This window comes from Haliaeetus leucocephalus, unplaced genomic scaffold (assembly GCF_000737465.1).
Source record: "Haliaeetus leucocephalus isolate CR32 unplaced genomic scaffold, Haliaeetus_leucocephalus-4.0 Scaffold151, whole genome shotgun sequence".
Taxonomy (NCBI): Eukaryota; Metazoa; Chordata; class Aves; order Accipitriformes; family Accipitridae; genus Haliaeetus; species Haliaeetus leucocephalus.
The window spans coordinates 7,456,545-7,475,508 of record NW_010972587.1 but is presented as its reverse complement, the minus strand read 5'-3'; the positions used below and the strand labels follow the sequence as shown (position 1 = coordinate 7,475,508).

Genomic DNA, 18,964 nt, shown 5'->3' with positions numbered 1-18,964 from the left:
TTCAGGGTCATTTGACATTTGTCAAATTAGATGTTCATGCAGCTCAAGATAATTTCACTGCAAGAATCAGTCTTGTTGATTCTGTATCATTAACAATCTTCTTGAGCATCCATCTTGACAAAAATGCAAAACCCATACCCATTATCCTTTGCTTTTAACCTGCTGGAACAATATATTGTTTTAACATTTGTTTAATGTGCTTGTTTGGAACCATTATGCAATTTTGTGTATATTTGTTAAATATTACATGTTTTATTAAGAACATCCACATCCACTAACTCTCAAACCAGATTTTAAATAGTATAACAAGATCACAGTATTATGTTTTATGCCTATTACTCTGCATAATCGATTTTTTAATGTATGAATAGGCCTTACATGCTGCATTTGAATAAAAGATTTAAATTAATAACATGAGTCAATAAATAAAATCAAATTTAAGCTTCAATAGGCTCATATTTATTAATCAATATTCCCATTAACATATGAACTAGAAAATGTATCATTTGTGTTTTCATACTAGACGAAAACCCAACAGTGCCCATGCAGCTCTAAGAGTATTCTCCAGATTCATAGCATAGTTAACTAGCAAGACAGTAAAAACTAATGTCTGTGAGCAGTGTCAGCAATAACATGAATCAAGAGTAATTTGCTACTCAGAGATCTGTATAGTCCCTCCATTGTCAATAGGTAGAGCAAGGTCCACAAGCATGACAAATCAATTCCACGTTTATTACTGATAGACTATGAAGAAAATTATTGCCAGTTTGCTACTGGTCTACTAACGCTGATAAAACAGCTTAGCAATAAAACATTTGTGAGAAAAATAGAAATAGAGACTGTGCTGGGGATGTGCAAAGGACAGATGTACCTTGGTAAATGCTTACCTAAGTAATCATATCAGGAGATTTTTAAAATTAGGGTTTTTTTAATTTAGTGCAAACAAGTTCCCATCATATGTCTGTAATAGAAATAAATACAGAAATAATTTTACTTGAGATCCAAAAATGTAAAAAATATTTTGGGTTTGATGAGGCAAAATTAGATACTCATACTTCTTTGGGAACTTGATTGGAAGATGACAGCATTAGGAAATATTAAATAATCTTCACTAATATTAATAGGGACTATCAATGTATAGGTGGAATTATTCCAAGGGGAACTGTAGAGGGTTTGTTTTACCTGGTTCAGTCCATAAGAAATGATCCAGCTTGCTTGACATTGCATCTGGAGAGTGTAGTTTGGACACCTTTAATCATGTAGAATCCATGGTTACAAAAAAGAAGGAAAAAAGAAACCGTGTGTATAATTCTTTTGCATTAGAAAATGGCTATCATGTTAGATTCCTTTCTGCAGTAATCCTAGAATGAAAACATTATTTTAGAAATTCACCCTATGAAGAATGTTCTTTATCATTAAAAAATGTATAAAAATTGTATTAGTGAGGACCATATCCTTGATGTTCACTGGAGAAATCTGTGGAAAAAAATTACTCCCAGTAAGAATGTCATTGAAAAGTATTAAGATCTTGACTAAAATTAATTGAGTACATTTGGTTTAAGGTTTGAAATGTAGACTTTAATTCACTCTGTTGTGCTTTGATTTTAACAGACTGGGAGTTGGTTGAGTTTTCTTCAGTTTGTGCATGCAGATCAGGGCTTTGATATTCTTTAATTGTAGTTCTGGGGTAAGGTTCATTTCCTTTCTGGATTTTTACTCATATCCTATCTATCTGTTGTATTTTCATGTTTGTACAATCAGTAACACAGATGGTGATTTTAATACAGATACACTGTATAGGAAAATCTAATAAAACTGACTACACGTGCAGAATAGTGGTGTTTTCACAACAGATGTGTCCAGTCAAAATAAATCTAAACAATCTCAGAGTCTCTAGGTGACAATATGCAGACAAAGAATACAAAATTTCATTTGGGGAAGACTGTTTTTACTTGGAGGGAAATATATTAATGTAATCAGAAGAGGAAAATGGATTTGCAGTGCAAATAGCTAAATACTTCATTTTAACCTGAGCAGGCTTTTTCAAACCAAATTATATGCCTTAAGCATGGGTAGTTTTCAATTAAGTGCTTACGTACTAAGAGCAACTACATAAAGCCCTAAAGGCACATTATTTTATTTATGATTAATGTCCTGGATACTAAAAATATGTTTGTATGTATAAACATATATATCCATATATAATTTTATACACAGGATGTATATAATTATATAAATAAAATATCTGTGTATATATTATCATATATATCATACACACACACACACACATGCTATGTATATATATTTCAATAACTCATATATTGTTGAAAACAATGAAGATCATAATGTTTCTGCCAAATCCATCCTCGACTCTGACCAGCTGGAAATCATCCCTGGACTACCAACAAACTCTAGGGCTTTTGTATCCTGGTTTCGGTACATTACTAGTGTCTTTGTGAGAGTAATAATGAAAGAATAATAAATTTGCTACTATTTTACTGAGCTTGGTTAGAAAAAAAAAGCAAGAGAAATTAGTCAGCAGGTGTCAAATGCACACTATAATGCAACCATGTAATTGATATTTGTTATTATTTTTTCACTGTGCTAGTCTCTGTAGAAGACAGTTCTTTCACTGTATTGTATTTCATACAATTTTTGTAACGAATTAAAAGTAGTACATTTTTGTTTAGTTAGATAAGGGTTTCTGAAGAAAATGTACTGAAATGTACCTGGTAATTTTCTGTGAAAAATCTTGACAGATATTCTTTTTCATAACAGCAACTCCACAATTGCTTTAAATGACTCCTGTTTGCAAAGTGTTGCCATTACCCCATAGAAATAGACGGTGCATGCTCTAGACAGTTATTTACACAGTAACACTTAATTTGGTTCAGAATTCATAATGAAGCAAAGGAGACTAATAAACCCTATTGCCTTATTACCAGCCTAACATGTTAGTGTATTATTACATTTAAAGTATAAAAATGACTGCTGATCCAGGCAGTCAGTGTTCAGAAGGAGTCGGGCTCAGTGACGGTTTAAAGGGACGGCAGGAGGTCCTGTGAGCGGTCCCCCACTGCAGCCAGCCGAGTGCCACAGCTGTGGGCTACCCCTGGACCACAGTACCCTTGTCACGAACAGAAGTGACCTTTGTAGGCAGGTCAATAAAACACTGATAGCCAGGACCTGCCAATAGTTACGACCACAAACCACCAGCAGGAAAAGATCACGTGTGGTTAGCGTCTTCATGTTTTCCAGTTAACATTATGAATCTGTGGCAGATTCAGAGCGTCTCCAGTCATCTTTGCATGTTGTCGTTCATTATTTGCACTTGAGTGACATGAAAGCAGAGTCTGAAAGTGCTAGCCACCATGTCAGCAGGGTCACAGAGAGCAGCGCCTACGTCAAGATTATAAGAATAAAATAATCAAAACATACCAGAAGCTGCAAAAGCAAGATGGTTTAGCTTGCTTTGACAGAACTTAAAGCATAGAAGGTAAAGACTTATCTAAACCATGAAAGAACTGTAACTGAGGGTGGGAGCTCGGTGTACTACCTCCCCATTTTGCCACAAGGTAAAGACCCTCTGACTTTTTAAGTCAACTATCTTTTACAAGGCTCCTCTGATCAGCTTAAAAAGTGTTGCTGTAAATCTGAATGTACGTTCTCTTGCAGAGCTTGCTATCAGATGCTGGATTTCTGGTAATGATAAGGCAACGCTTCTTGGCCATTAAGGAGTAAGAGTGTAGAGATTCTATTTCAATTCCTACTTATTTAAACTCCATGTAGCACAAACATACAAGATTTGTTTTCATTAGGCCTACGACTGTCTAATCTCCAAGGGTTATAAACACTCCCTCATGAAGATGATTTCACCTTAATCAGTATTTCTCCACAGCAATGAAAGCTAAAGAGCAATATTAATAAAAGGTCAACAATCTCAAAAAGGAAGGAAGAGAAGAATTTATGATGTAGAAATGTTGAAAATACGTATTACTCATAACTCCTACAGGTTTTTTCTTTGAATAAAGTAGTATTTTTCTTGACACGTCAGGACACATTTTAAAGGGCTCAATTGTGTAAAGTTTCTGGAAAGTTCACCACTTAAATAGCAATGAAATACACTGGAATCCAGGCAAATATAAAATAAACCTAGCTGAGGTTGTCCGTCAGACACGAACACTTAGTTTACAAATGAATTTTCAGAGTGATACAAAAGCCCTACTTGCAAATTTTCCTGTTTCTGTTTTAAGTAGTTGAATGGGAGAGAAGGCAATGTGCTAAGTTAAAAAAAAAACAAAAACTTTTATGTTTTTTTCTTCCCCCAAAGTGAGGCCAAAGTGCATTGTTAGTGCTGAAGGTTTCATTCCCCACCTTCAAAGTTATTTTTGCAATCTGAAAAGGCTTTTTTGCTTTTCTTTTGTTCTCTCAAAGTGTGGCTAATGTTGATTACAATGCTGCACAGTCCGTAAGTATTTTAACTCCTACCTGTTGTGAAAATAAAGCTCTAAGTCCGTATTTACACTTTTAAATATAACTGGTTGCAAAGCTCAGAAACTGCATTGCTGAATGGAAAAACTAAAGCATTTCAGCACTAAAGCCATCTTCAGGGAGATTCATTTTTTTCTGTTGTTTTAAAAGTCTCTATATGGATTTATGAGAAGTTTGGTTTATGAAGCCAGAATGTGCATTTATGATAGCCTGAAGAGCACCTTGCATTCACTCTCTCAAATGCTATGGATATAGCCAGTCATAAATCCAGTGCAGTTTATTTGATCATGATACTGAAAGGTACTGAGATTTTAGCTACCACTCTGGGAAGGAATATCCCCCCCACCACAAGCCAACACCTCACTTTTCCATGTGTATTTATTAATTTCATTTTATACATGGATAACTCCAAAATTCTGTATTTGCTTCTCTGTTGGGAAAAAAAAACCCAAACAAATCTGTTTCTTGCCTTAATCCCTTCTTTATCCCATCTACCAAAGTCAGACACTTCGGTAGATGAGAAGGAGTTTACATTATTAGACAAGTTAGTGAATCTTAGACTTTCATCTGCTGTTGTCTAGTAAAGAATGTTGAGAAGGTGGCTGAGCCGCACACATCACTTCTCCCTGTGGCTTTTTGGGAACTCTTTCATGGTCTTATTACTGGACCATCCCACTAGTACATCTTTCATCAGTTATTCAGAGACGAAGCAAGCTCCCTACTTGGGCTCTTCCTTTGATCAATATAGAAAATGAAGCTGATCAGAATTTGCGACTCAATCCCATTGATTGCTGGAAATAATTAAAGCATTGTTGATCTTTATGACAGGCTAAGAAAGTTGTCGTTAGTGAATGACTAAATAGAGTTCGCTCAGTCATGTTGATTAGTATATAAGTTTTTATTGGGAAAAGGAAGTCTTGTGAGAGTTTACATGGCAGGTGTCAGGACGATATCTGCCAAAAGCACCTAAGCCAGTGCACTGCTTTACATATTGAAATTCAGATAGGTCTTGTTGCAGCGCAATCAAGCTGCTAATCCTGAGATCCTTTGTAGTGCTCCACGTGTGCCTCTCCAGGGCAGCTAACACTCAGTTCGCACCTCTGCTTCTCACCGCAAGAGCTTGTGATCCAGCCGCTGTCCCGCGGGGCCGGTGGTTACACCAACTTCTGTGCTATTTACTCGAAGACCCTGTACCTTGGCGCAGGCAAAACTTCCTCTGGGATCCTGCAAACAGTAACAGCATGATGTAACTTAGAAGTGGTTTCTTTCATGCAAAATATGATTTATTGTGCCAAGAGGTGCCATGTCGTGATTTTGCCTTTCCTGCCTTGTTTCTTATCTCATTCCAGAGCACATAATAGAACATAAACAAATACACAGGGACATGTGCAATATTCGTAGGTATGAATGTAGAGGTTTCCCCCAGTTCTTCAGGATGTATGTTTTAGGCATGTTTGAAAATAGGACTGTTCAATTGGAATATGTTTAAAGCCTAGAAATGGCTAATCTTCTTGCCAGAACAAATTAAATATCTTATCTTAATAATGTATCTACTTTCAGGCAAAATTTAATTGCTTATTCAAAAAACTTGTCACTATAGTGTAAAACCAGATTTCCATTCACATCTCTTCATACTAGTTTGACTACTTCTAAACCATCACATTATAATGGCTATACAGAGTTCTTGTTTGTGATTTATCAAGTGGTCTATCATGCAAACTTATCAGTGATTTATTCAGTGATGTGAATATGTGTGAAAACACAGGCAGGCAAGTGAATACTATGCTGTGCTGGAATTGCTGTAATTTGGCAATCATGAGGCTGCAAGTGATTACAATGCAGTGGGACAAGAAGGAGTATAAGACGGAAAGTGGGGGATGGAAAGACTTTCAGACACCACCATGACAATTTGTTTTGCATTTGGTTTGTAAATTGCACTACTTTGTAGACTGGGGGAATCTGCTAAGAAATTTCAAATCCCCGGTAGATTTTTCTCTGTACTTGTATAACATCCCCTGCCCCTGTAACAGAGAATGCATTTCTGCGCCTCAGCTACCACAGTTCCTAGTTTTGCATCCTCTATGAAACTATGTTGAAGTGGAAACTTGTGACCAGCAGCTCCCGGGCGCTTACTCATGCTGCTGCTGATACTCTGCTGATAAACTCGGACTGAGAGGATGGAGTCACAAATGTCTTAAAGTACTGCAGCTAAATCTGTCACACCTCAACTGAGAGAGTCATTAAAATTGCATTAAAAGCTGAAACTATCCAGTGGGATTCTAATAAAATATTGAAAGTATCTTTTCGAACAGGATTATTAAAAGATTCCTTTTTACTCATGAAGAAATACAATTAAAATTAATATTTTGACATATCAAAGGTTTTTATGTAAGTCCTTTTCTTACAATTTACAGCAGGCATCCAGGTGACCCCCACTGAATGAGATGCATCCTTCCTAAACCTACCTGCAGGAGCACATAAAATCTCACATAATTGTCTTGGTTTGGTTAAAATGCCCTTCCCTTCATGAAAAAATCTCCTTTTATGATACCTCGTTTTTACTCAGATTCATAAAAGGATCAATTTGTTTTTCATTAAAATGTTTTGCAAGTGTACATCCCATGCTGTGTTTTTCACAAAAGTGAAAGAAATATAGTATATTGTTTATACAAGATCCTGATAATACAAAATGCTGATTACCATTATAATTCCTTTCAAAAGCTACATATAAAATGTCAAGAAAATGTATGTGCATTTCTGGCCCTATAACTAAAATAAAATATTAATAATGACAAATTTATTGTACAATTGAAACAATTTCAATCACCCTATTTAAATATCCTGAACTCTCTAACCAATGGCCTCTGAAAGGCTATGTTGAGGTTAACACAAATTAGAAATAGATAAATAAATTGGAAATGTCTATATTTATGTTTATGAATCAGGATTTACATTACCATTGAAGCAGAAGGAAATCACTTCAGTCTCTAAGTATCCTTTATTCCCCATGCTACACTTAATATTTACCATATAAAATGGTAGATATTGATTAAAGCTTAACACAAGCTATCCCTGTCAAAATAAAAGCAAAGTCAGAAGGTGGACCAGGAGTCTGAACTATGTTCTCAATAGACTGAAATCTGATGTTTAACACTGTTATGATAGAATAATGTAGGAGGACATCCAAGTAGGCAATTTCACTGTTCTCTGAAAGACTTACATAAATAAGAGCTGGATGGAAAACTGACACAATATAGTCACAAGAAGTTTGGGTTAACATACTATCCATGTAAAAAGAAACACCTTCTTGATAAGAGGAGATTAGACAAAAAGCCTTCTAGCAAAGTGAAACATGGTTATCAGTGAGTTTAATTGCCTAGGACAGATTTGTTTCAATGTTGGAAGATCAAAGAAACAAGTTCAGTGGTTTAAGGTAGGGCAAGTTTATAAAAGCAGCTTTTCAAAAATTAAAATAATTGTCTTCCTTTAATGCCTTACATTTTTTTAAGTGATCCAGGTTCTTACTGGGTTTAGGGGACTGTCTATATAACATTGTATATGTGTGTTTAGAGCCTCTGTTAACAACAAGAGGATCGTTCTAAAACTCTTTAAAGAAATGATAAATTAAATAAATGCAAAGTAGAAAAATTTAAATGATTAAGTAAAAAAAATTTCCTACTGTTTTAAATATTAGAAGGAATCCTACAAAAAGAAACCTCGGTAAACATTTGGCCATATATGTTTATTAATTATATATCTTTATTTCTCCACATATTGTAATCATTTATTCAATGGAAATCAAAATTAAATCAAGGTGATTACAGTAATTACATTTAAATCCTTTGCTGGTGGATGGGTTTGTATACAATTTAAATAGCAAAAACAGTAAAGAAAAACGCAATAGAGAAGTTGATTATGCAACTATTTTAAAAGTAGAATAGGATTTTATTTAGCCTACACAGAGGCCATATACTTTTGAAAACACAACTAATTTTTTTTTTTCTCTGTACCGTACTGTGTACAGTACTCTGTACTGTATACACACTGTGAGAAAGGAAGTATGTATCCATAAGGTAACAGGAACAGTTTTCTACACTGTCTCTGAGAAGTGGGCAGGATCAGGCTAGTGTATAATACCATATTACAGGCATGCTTTTTACTTCATAACTTGAGTTACGTCTGGAATTTCTTCAGTCCTTTGATGGTATTTATTTTGCTGAAATTTAGCCATTATGGTGGGACCCCCTAGTTTAAGATAATCGCCTGTTTTCCCTTCAGTCAGGAGAAAATGTATGCACATCGTTCATCCCACCTGTTTCAGCCACAGAAGACCCACTGGCGATGTTTCTCGCTCCAGCGTTTATAGAAGGAATCAGATAACCACTTCAATCTAAGCGTTCAACAGTTTGGCTTTTCAGTTTTGCTGCTCTGTGCCAGCAAGATAAGTTCAAGATTTTCAGCTCAGTTACTGTAATTCTGCCTGAAGTCACTGCCTGATACAGGATGCCAAATGCTGAAAGTTAGCGGTTTTGCTCTCAGTACTCCGTGCTCTGTGCTGGGGTCACATACGGAGTGCTCACTTTTTACAGAACAGCAGCACTGGAAACAAGGCCTCGGGGGCCAAGGTTTCAAGCAAAAGAAATTGTTATGGGTAGGAAAAGTACCCAGAATACCATCCTTGGAATTTACAGTATATGATATACATTGATAGTAACAACAGCTTCTCCCTGAGGATGTCAGAACACTTACAGGGAAAGCCTAGTGGTGAGGGCATTACTTTGTCTGGTCCCTAACTGCTCAATATTCTCTGATTCACCCCAAATCTTATCAGGTAACACGACCAGTGATCATCTCAGACTTCCAAATCCTGAGCCCCCCCGAGCTTTCAACTACAACATCATTCTTCCTGTCTAAAGTTATCATTCTTCCTTCCTGCAGCTGTCATTGCTACTTATGGACCAAATATCACCGTGATTTATAACAGAAGAAGGAATGCATTTAGTTCCTTTCCACCAGCCTGGAGGGATTTCAACTTAATATGTGAACAGGAAAATATTTTCTTACATATTTATATCTTATATCTAAACCATGTCTGACAAGTTTCGTGGTGTTTTGTAGGTTTTGTGCTCCTTTCTTACTGGATTTAAAGTAATTTGATCAAGAAAATAAGAAATTAATTTAGGTTTGTTCTTACACATCTGGTTGCAAAGTAGCAGTCATCTTTCTGTTATTACATGCTCACGATTAAACCCAGAACACCAAAACACAGGGCAAAAAGCAGCCAAAACGTCATACATCTCTGAACAAAATCATGAGAGATTGAAGAACACTGGTGCTTTGAGGGAAAATCTGGCAGCGAGACAATTACTGCTCCTAGGAAATCTCATAAAAGCTTTTCCATTGATGCCCAAGATATGTGTACATAGTAAAGAGACAGGAGCAAAGTTCTGTAAATGTAAGACAGATTCCTGAATGACGCCAGACTGCACAGACCAACAAGTGTGTAATTAAAAGGTGGATCTATAGTAGGCAACCCTTAATAAAAAAAGTGTAATAAGTTGGTAGTTCCTTTTCATTGCTGTTACAGGTAAGTATAGTATGTATTCGTAGTACAGTTAATTACCTGAAGCCTGAATCTATAATGAGGTAATGAATGGCCACTCAAACAATTGGAAATAGAGAACAGATTAAGTTTCAGCAGCAGAGGTACCCAGTCATTTAGGATTTTGTGTGTTTAGAAATGGATTCTGATCTCACACCTCTCAAATAATTTAATTAACTGTTTTGTAAAATACCCAATGTAAACATGTAGAGGAAATGCTTTTCCTGCTTTATTTTGTGTCTTGTGAGGGACACTTTGCACCGTGAATAAATCGGTTGCATCTTCATGTATAGTTTGTGTTCCAGTTTATTTTATTTTTGTCCAACGAGCCTAGTTCAAATGTTGCCATATTTGTGTGCTGATTTTTCCTTTTCTTTTTGGTTATCCTTCACGGTTTAGTACTTTTTGCAACTACGATGTGAATCTTTTGTTTCTTTCCTTTGTATGTCTTAGTCTCCTACTACAGATAGCAATCAGAGTGTTTCCCTAGCTAAATAGATGGAATTTATGCTATTTCTTACTGATTTATAGTCTTATTCATTATGAAATTATTGTCTTATTACATTGTCCTTTTCACCAGCATAGCTGATGGGTATGGTTGTATAACATCAGGTACTTCTTCAGATCAGTTCTGGCTTATGTATTGATATTCTGTTCTATGGTGTATTTTAATATTTGAAATGAATATTCCCTTAATACCTGAATTCAGACTACTCTTTTCAAGTGTACAGGCATGAGATGTAGATTTGGTCATTTATGGAAATGTAGATTTGGTCATTTATGGAAATGAAGACCAGTTGTAATTTTGAATCTGAATCGTTGAATCCTAATTTCATTAAAAAAATCATTCAGTGATGTCGGTAGATAATGGACACAAATTTTGCTAAGATTTTGGAGGGAATTTATATGAGTAATGTAGTAGGGATGTTTACCAAAATTGTAATTCAAAAAGCTGGGCTTTAGGATAGTTGAAAATATTTTAGAGTTGAGACAAAAAGGTAAAAGTTGTGTAAGGATATGTTCAGAATGATTATGACAGAGTGGGGCTTTAGAAATTATGCCATTTGTTTCTATGTACCTTTGAAATCCAGAAGAGACTCTAAATAGATGGAAGTTCTTTAAAGTTTCAATGTTATGAAATTGTCCCTTGTCAGTCATAAAAACTGATTAAAAAATGTGAGAAGAATGTTGAAGATCAAAATGCCTGTGAGAAGAGAACAAGAATAAGCAATGTTTCTTTAGATTATAGGACATTGTCATGGGCTTAAGCAACAAAAGTTAGAGAGGTCCAACTAGAAAAGTAATACTCTACATTCTAATCTTCTTAAATTCACAACCATTGTTTCAGTTTTCTCAATCAAAAAACAACTTTTCAGTTCAGCTGACTGAGTTTGGCAAAGTCATCAGGGAGCCAAATTTAAACTTGCAATGGAAACCTATCTTTAGACTTAACCATGGAGAGACTAGCATCTCTGAAATTTTACACTCCCCTTACATTAGAGTCATGTTGAAATGTGTTGCTGTGGTCCAGGTCAAATCTTGACAAGTGAGCTAAATAGGAAAATAATGTCTGTGATAGCAATTTAGAAAAGGAATTTAATCATTTGAGGTCCACAATCAGAAGTTGATAAAGAAAAAATACGTGATATGTTTGATCATATTTTAGCAGGTATTATTTGGGCTTGAATGCTTAGGTTGATTGTCCAGTTTGGGATACAACAATGGTAAATACAACAGTGGTATCTATCCACATTTATTTTCTATTAATCTGTCTTATTTTTTTTGATTTTGTTTGGTTTGAGCAGATTCGACTCCAGCCTCAAGAATGTTACCTTTTACTTTTTCAAAGGAGAACTTAGCATGAAAACCATTAGGAATTTAATCTTATGGGGTTAAATAGTATGTAGGTACTTGGAAAGCTGTCTGTAGACATGTTTTCATAGAATCCTAGAATGGGTTGGGTTGGAAGGGACCTTAAAGATCATCTAGTTCCAACCCCCCTGCCATGGGCAGGGACACCTTCCACTAGACCAGGTTGCTCAAAGCCCCATCCAGCCTGGCCTTGAACGCTGCCAGGGATGGGGCAGCCACAGCCTTCACCACCCTCACAGTGAAGAACTTCATCCTCACATCTTATCTAAATCTACCTTCTTTCAGTTTAAAGCCATTACCCCTTGTCCTATCACTACATGCCCTTGTAAAAAGTCCCTCTCCAGCTTTCTTGTAGGCCCCCATTAGGTACTGGAAAGCTGCTATAAGGTCTCCCCAGAGCCTTCTCTTCTGCAGGCTGAACCACAAGTCTCTCAGTCTGTCTTCAAAGGAGAGGTGCTCCAGACCTCTGATCATCTTTGTGGTCCTTCTCTGGACTCACTCCAACAGTCCATGTCCTTTGTATGTTGTGGGCCCCAGAACTGAACGCAGTACTGCAGGTGGGGTCTCATGAGAGTGGAGCAGAGGGGAGAGTCACCTCCCTCAAACTGCTGGTCACGCTTCTTTTGATGCAGCTCAGGATACGATTGACTTTCTGGGCTGCAAACGCACATTGCTGGGTCATGTTGAGCTTCTCATCAACCAATACCCCCAAGTCCTTCTCAGGGCTGCTCTCAATCCACTCATCTCCCAGCCTGTATTTGTGCTTGGGATTGCCCCAACCAAGGCACAGGACCTTGCACTTGGCCTTGTTGAACTTCATGAGGTTCGCACAGGCCCACCTCTCAAGCCTGTCAGGGTCCCTCTGGATGGCATCCCTTCCCTCCAGCGTGTTGACCGCACCACAGAGCTTGGTGTCATCGGCAAACTTGCTGGGGGTGCACTCAATCCTACTGTCCATGGCACTGACAAAGATGTTAAACAGTGCCAGTCCCAATACCAATCCCTGAGGAACGTCACTCATCACTGGTCTCCACTTGGACGTCGAGCCATTGACCGCAGCTCTTTGAGTGCAATCGTCCAGCCAATTCCTTATCCACTGAGTGGTCCGTCCATCAAATCCATGTCTCTCCAATTTAGAGACAAGGATGTTGTGCAGGTCAGTGTCAAATGCTTTGCACAAGTCCAGGTATTTGACGCTGTCCTGCATGACATCCTTGTTTTGTAGTAGATTTGTTAAGTTGGATTTCATAAACATAAAAGCATCAATATAAGAAATAGGCATTTCTCAAAAGTAGTGTTACTGAGTCTTATCTGTATTGAACAGCCAGTTTCTTACCTAGATCTGTGCTATTATCACTGTCTGCTGTTGTAATGATCATTAGAATTTAAGAAGATTCAGAGGCTACCTAGGAGAAAGATTAGTCTCATCCATGTCTTCACCTTCACCTATTTCATCATCATCATCATCTATTCAGCCATGTTTTTGCTACTTGTGTAGAAAGTTACACAAATTTTTCAGTGATTAAATTAGCACATTTTCAAATAATTTGCACATTATTGAAAGTTCAAGTTAAATAAGAAATAAGTAAGTAATAAACAAGAGTGTGGTAGCCATTAAAAACCTTTTGCCTAAACAAACTGAAAAGTAAAAATTCACATTTATTTGTAAGACACAGGAGATTTTCCATGCTTCCTGAGGAGCACTAATTCTGCCTTAATTTATTCTTTAAATCAAGAGGAAAGAACAAGTATGAAAGCAAGTTAGCTGTGTGGTTCTTCAGAACTTAGATCTGTTATCTGATGACTACCCTAGAGCTGAAACTTTTAAGACAAGCCAGACTTCAAACTCCATGTTATTCCTGTATACAGTTACTCTGCATTCATTACAGTAATAAAACCATTGAAAAAATAAGCTTTAACAATGGATGGATTTTTTGCAAAGAAATTGTTTCCAAATACTCAATAATCAAGCAAATCCCCCAAAATAATGGTACACAATATTGTATTCTTTTATTTGGCTTTCACTTTGAAGGGATAATTGAATTTTATTTATTTACTTACTTACTTACTTAGAAAGTGGTGACCCTAGGGTACCTAAACACCAGCAGAGGCCAAGAAAAAATAAACCATTGTGGAATATGTGATGAAATGATAAAATTTTGCAGTACTGTTTATGCAATATTCTTATTGAGCTAAAGGGTGATTAAAGATTTGTATTAGACACAGGTGATAATTCAAAATGAAGGTATAGTGAAGTCTGCATTGTAACGGATCAATGAAGGATACTCACATGAAAATCCAGATCTATTGTTGACTGCCAGTTAACATATCCTGTGATTTTACATTTGTTTCACATGATGTTCAATTACTCTCCATAAATCATAATTTTATAATATATACATTGAAGTATCTCCCTTAGTCTACCTGAAGTCACTTTTAGCACTAATTGATGGCTAATTTTGCTTGCTGGGAATCATATTTCTGTAGTTGAGATTTGAGAACCATTTGAACAGTAAAGAAAAAAAAATGAGTGAAGCTATTCAGAAAAAAGAGTTATTAAATTACTGATTACTGTGTACCAAGGGAGTCTATGCTAATGAGATTATAAAGACCTTTTTCTGTTATTTGAGACAGACCTAATTCTCTTATTTAAGCAAAATGTTTTAAAGCTCAGTGTATTTGTACAACCCCAAAAGACACAGATTGTCTCAATTTTAATTCCACTCTTTTATATTTTCCTATAATTGCTTAGGGTGAAATGTTGCCCTCAAGTCTCGGTTTTGGCACTGAAATCAGTGGGAGTCACACAAGTTCTGCAAGGGCTGTAACTTGGAATTTAGTGAGCAGTGAATCAGCCTGACTCATAGCACAACAGTTTTCAACATTTGTATTAAGGAAGAGTTGTTTAAAGTGGTGTGTCCCTGAGATCTCAAATGCTTTTCAGAGCAGATTCAAATGGTCTTTACAATCCGAACTTAAACATCAGTTAAAAAACATATTTGAAAAAAAGTCTTTTTTTTCCAAACTAAATTATACAGATCAAAGTAAATATATTTTTAATGTAAATTTAAATTAAATTAAATTAAATATCCCACAAAATCTTGGCAGCTGTACAAGCTTACCAGGTAGTACTGTCTTAAATCTTCCCTCCTACCCCATGCTTTTGTATTCTAGGACAGGACAGTGGTTTGAGGCGTTTCTGACTCAGGATTTATGCAGACACAATACAGTGACAGAAGCCTTTAAATCTACACCAGCTTTCCAGAAATGGCATCTATACATCCTACTAGTCTTCTACTGCGTTTAATACACAATATTATCCACTCAGCAAATCATTTATTATATGTGCTTATGAAAGCAGAATGGTATAGAGAGATCTAACTGTGCAATTTATCAAAATAAATGTTTTATATTAGGCAGATTTTCCAACTTAGCATAGTATAACATGTAAAATGTTTCAGGACCTGAATCTTTCCATCCTGTGTATTGTCTTAGAGTAAGCTACAAAGTTTGAGAGAAAGCGGCGTATTTTCCACTAGCTGCATGGGATTTTTAATAGCACTACCAATAAATAAAACAATAATTTTAATACAATAAAACCTACTTGTCTATGCTCGAAAACAGTCAATGAATACCACAGTAGAGGACATTTACGTACACTTTTTTCTTAGCAAAAAACACTGAAAACTTATGTTGCAGTTACTAACAGATGGGAAGTTGACAGAAAGCTAACACTTCGCTTTACATCACTTGGTTTTGATTCATAGCCTTTTGGCACTGTTTTTGCTATAACACCAGTTTGGCAACCATTGTGTGCTATATGAAAGAATGAGTCTTGTTCTTGCAGTGTTACAAAATCAATGCCTAACAGCTCTTTCATCTTTTGAGATTAAAAAAAGTATCCTAGCACGAAGTAAGGATAGAAGATAAGACAATGTTGACTATCCTGTCATTTATTGGTTCCTTTGTATCCTTAATGGCCTTTAGTCATTATTAATAGGTTTGGTTTTTAAACTTCCCTGAACGTACGGACATAATTTTGCAAATGCTACAAATTACCAAGATAGGATGAAAGTGTTAATAGATTTAACAAGTTGTCTGCTCAGTAGTTTTTTGGTTTCTTATGTATATTGACCACTTATTTTCTTTCTTTTGCAGATTGTAGCTTTGCGTGAACAAAATGCACACATTCAAAGGAAAATGGCAGCTGGTGAAGGGCCTGCTGAATCAGAGCATATTGAAGGAATGGAGCCAGGGCAAAAGGTTCATGAAAAGGTATGAAATGTTAGTTTTCATTGGATCACACAATCAATATGAGGAATAATCAGATGTTAGATTTTTGTAATGTGAATATTTTATGGGATGTCCCTTTAGAATATTGTCTGCCTACTGAAACCAGTATCAAAAAATGAGCTTGTTTAAATGGAAAGGAAATGCAAATGGGCAGCTCCTTGCTCTTTGATAGGGTACTGAGTTAGACCCACAGCTTATAGCAAACTTTTCTTGGAATTTTTTGCATAATGCTACAATTAAGGATACTATATCCTGCGGAGTGATCCTCTGTATGTCACATACAGAAGAGCAAGGTGTAGTGGCACATATATGTGAAAGGGTATATATGCAAAAACTGCTGCCAAAATAGTCCATAAGGGGATGACAGAGACCTAAAAACTAGAAAAGGTGATTTTCCTCTCTGCTACCTATAGATACTATTCAGATTCATGTCCATGTTCATCTAGAGAGAAGTGAAGAGCATTTTACTTAGCACTATTTCAATAAGAAATAGGTATATAGAATTTAGGCTATTTGCCTCTTAAGGCTGAAAGAGAAAAAAAGGTAGAGAATATCAGATTTAGAAACAAGGTCTTCTAAGCCTTCGTTTTCCACTTTGATAAAAACCAAGTTGCGTATCTTCCTCTCTTGCTTCACAGTTATTAAATTAAAATGCAAGCATAACATAACATTTGGCAGACAGCTGAAATGAGTAGAGCTGCTGCTTGGATCTCTAATTGTGCATTTTTGTGTAATGGCATGTGATGAACAGTGGCATAAATCATACTTACAAAAAATAACATTCATCATTACTTATTTATTTTATAGGCAATCCAATTCACAAGGGCGCACTTGCACTGCAAGCATTAATTTTACATGTTTTGTGGTTTATTTTATGTGTGTCTTTTTCTTTGAGTAATCTATGTGGTTGAGAAACATACAGTAAACAAATACTGTTCAGCCACTTTCCTCTTCCTTGCAAAATCTTACTCTTTGACACATCTGTGAAATTTTGCTAAAACAGTGAACATCCCACTCACTTGTGCTTTTAAATACAACCACACTGCTTAGCTGAAAATCTCTAATTTTCCACTTTCTTTGCAAGCTGTGTCTTCTAATTTGAGTCATTGGGCTCGTTACTTATAAGCAGAACAAAGTGGAAATAAGAATATCTGTCCTTTAAGAAATCTGCATATTTAAACATTAATGAAAGAGGAATGAAAGCCAAAGTAACACATTAATATCATTTTATATGAAATGTTTCTAGATTATTATGTCCAGAAAAATTCTATGCTTCCTAATCAAAACAATTTAAGTTGGTCTTGTTAAGCTGAGTTAAAGGCTTGTGCTTACTAATTTTTGCTCCTTATAGCAATGAAAGCATACTGGATAGGGAGTTAACAGGAGGCTATACTGACACCAGATCAACGAGTCCACCCTCATTCACATCCTCTGCACTAGCTGCTCTCTACCTTTCTACTGTTACCTTAGTGCCCACCATTAATTCCTTCTTATTTTGTGAAGAGAAGTCACCACTTTGTAAGATACTTCAGCTGAAGCCCAGACTCTAAGCATCCATTGAGAAAATATTCCTTCAACTTCAGCAGTAGGGATGGAGAACAATAAGCTATGCAGTAACGGTTTGTACCCTCTTACAATGCACAAGATCAAGGTTCAGGTTCAGTCAATCTGAGTAGATCCTACATTTTATGTTTCAACTTTGAGTTGAAAAGGCTGATAGTCCCAACAACTATATAGGTAGAACTTAAGCAGTACCTTCAGGAAGTCACTGTATTAATCATCCATATCTTCTTGGACTTCCCAGGAGACACAGACATGGTAAAGTCTATGCAGACATCGAAGTACAGCTTGCCTAGGTTCCCAGAACGGGTAGTCCCAAACTGCTATAGGCAATTAGAGGATTCCTCAGGTAAAAGTTACCTACAGAAAGAGTTAGCCACCATGGCTAACATGGAAAATATGAAGACTGGACTGTTTTCTGAGATTTAGGTGTGGCAAAGTTTAACATCCATTCTGAAGCTGGAATAACTTCTTGTGTATTTAGGAAAAAGATGTCACCATAGATTTCAGCTCATTTGTAGCATCAGGATGGAATTATTACTATACTCGGGGGAAAAAAGGCAAGATAATCTGACTGCATTCCACAGCAACACAGAAATATTTTTTATTCCTTCAATGTTTAGAATTGGTGCTAAAAGTTGTTACTATATACTTTAGGCTACTTCCTCTTAAGAGGACAGAAAGAACAGTCCAAGAACTTTTCTGGGCCATTCATTTTCTTTTTCAAAAAATCTTGGAAAAATGAGACATTGCCAGAAAACTGAAAAGTTAATGTCATGCCAATAATCAAAACAGTATGACCGAAGTTGCATTAGTCTGTTTATCTACACTGATACTAGCAAAATTCTGAAAAAGCTAATAGGGAAAATTGAGAATTAAAACAACCCACTCCAGAACCTGAAAATCAAAGAATGCTAAAATGAGAGTTTATGCATTTTGTAGAAAGTAGTTTATGTATATATATTTTTATGAGACAAAAAAATTGGTTCAAAAGGAAATTGTTCTACTGTACCATAAACTGATTTCTATAAAGCAATGGCTCAGTACATAGTTGGTTTTTTTTTTTAAATGAGCAGTAAGGGAAATCAAGCTAGTTAATCTTTAAGAAAGAGAAATCTTATTAATGGTGACAGGGTGTAATCATAA

The 18,964-nt window shown here is 36.0% G+C and overlaps 1 protein-coding gene across 1 annotated transcript in view; it reads left to right on the top strand.

Annotated features, from left to right (window-relative positions):
* PPFIA2 (protein tyrosine phosphatase, receptor type, f polypeptide (PTPRF), interacting protein (liprin), alpha 2) overlaps positions 1 to 18,964 on the top strand; it is a 345,825-nt gene that overhangs the window by 243,214 nt on the left and 83,647 nt on the right. Inside the window, exon 7 of the mRNA XM_010561832.1 lies at positions 16,124 to 16,240. Within this exon, the coding sequence (XP_010560134.1) occupies positions 16,124 to 16,240 (117 nt within the window). The remainder of the gene's footprint in view (positions 1 to 16,123; positions 16,241 to 18,964) is intronic.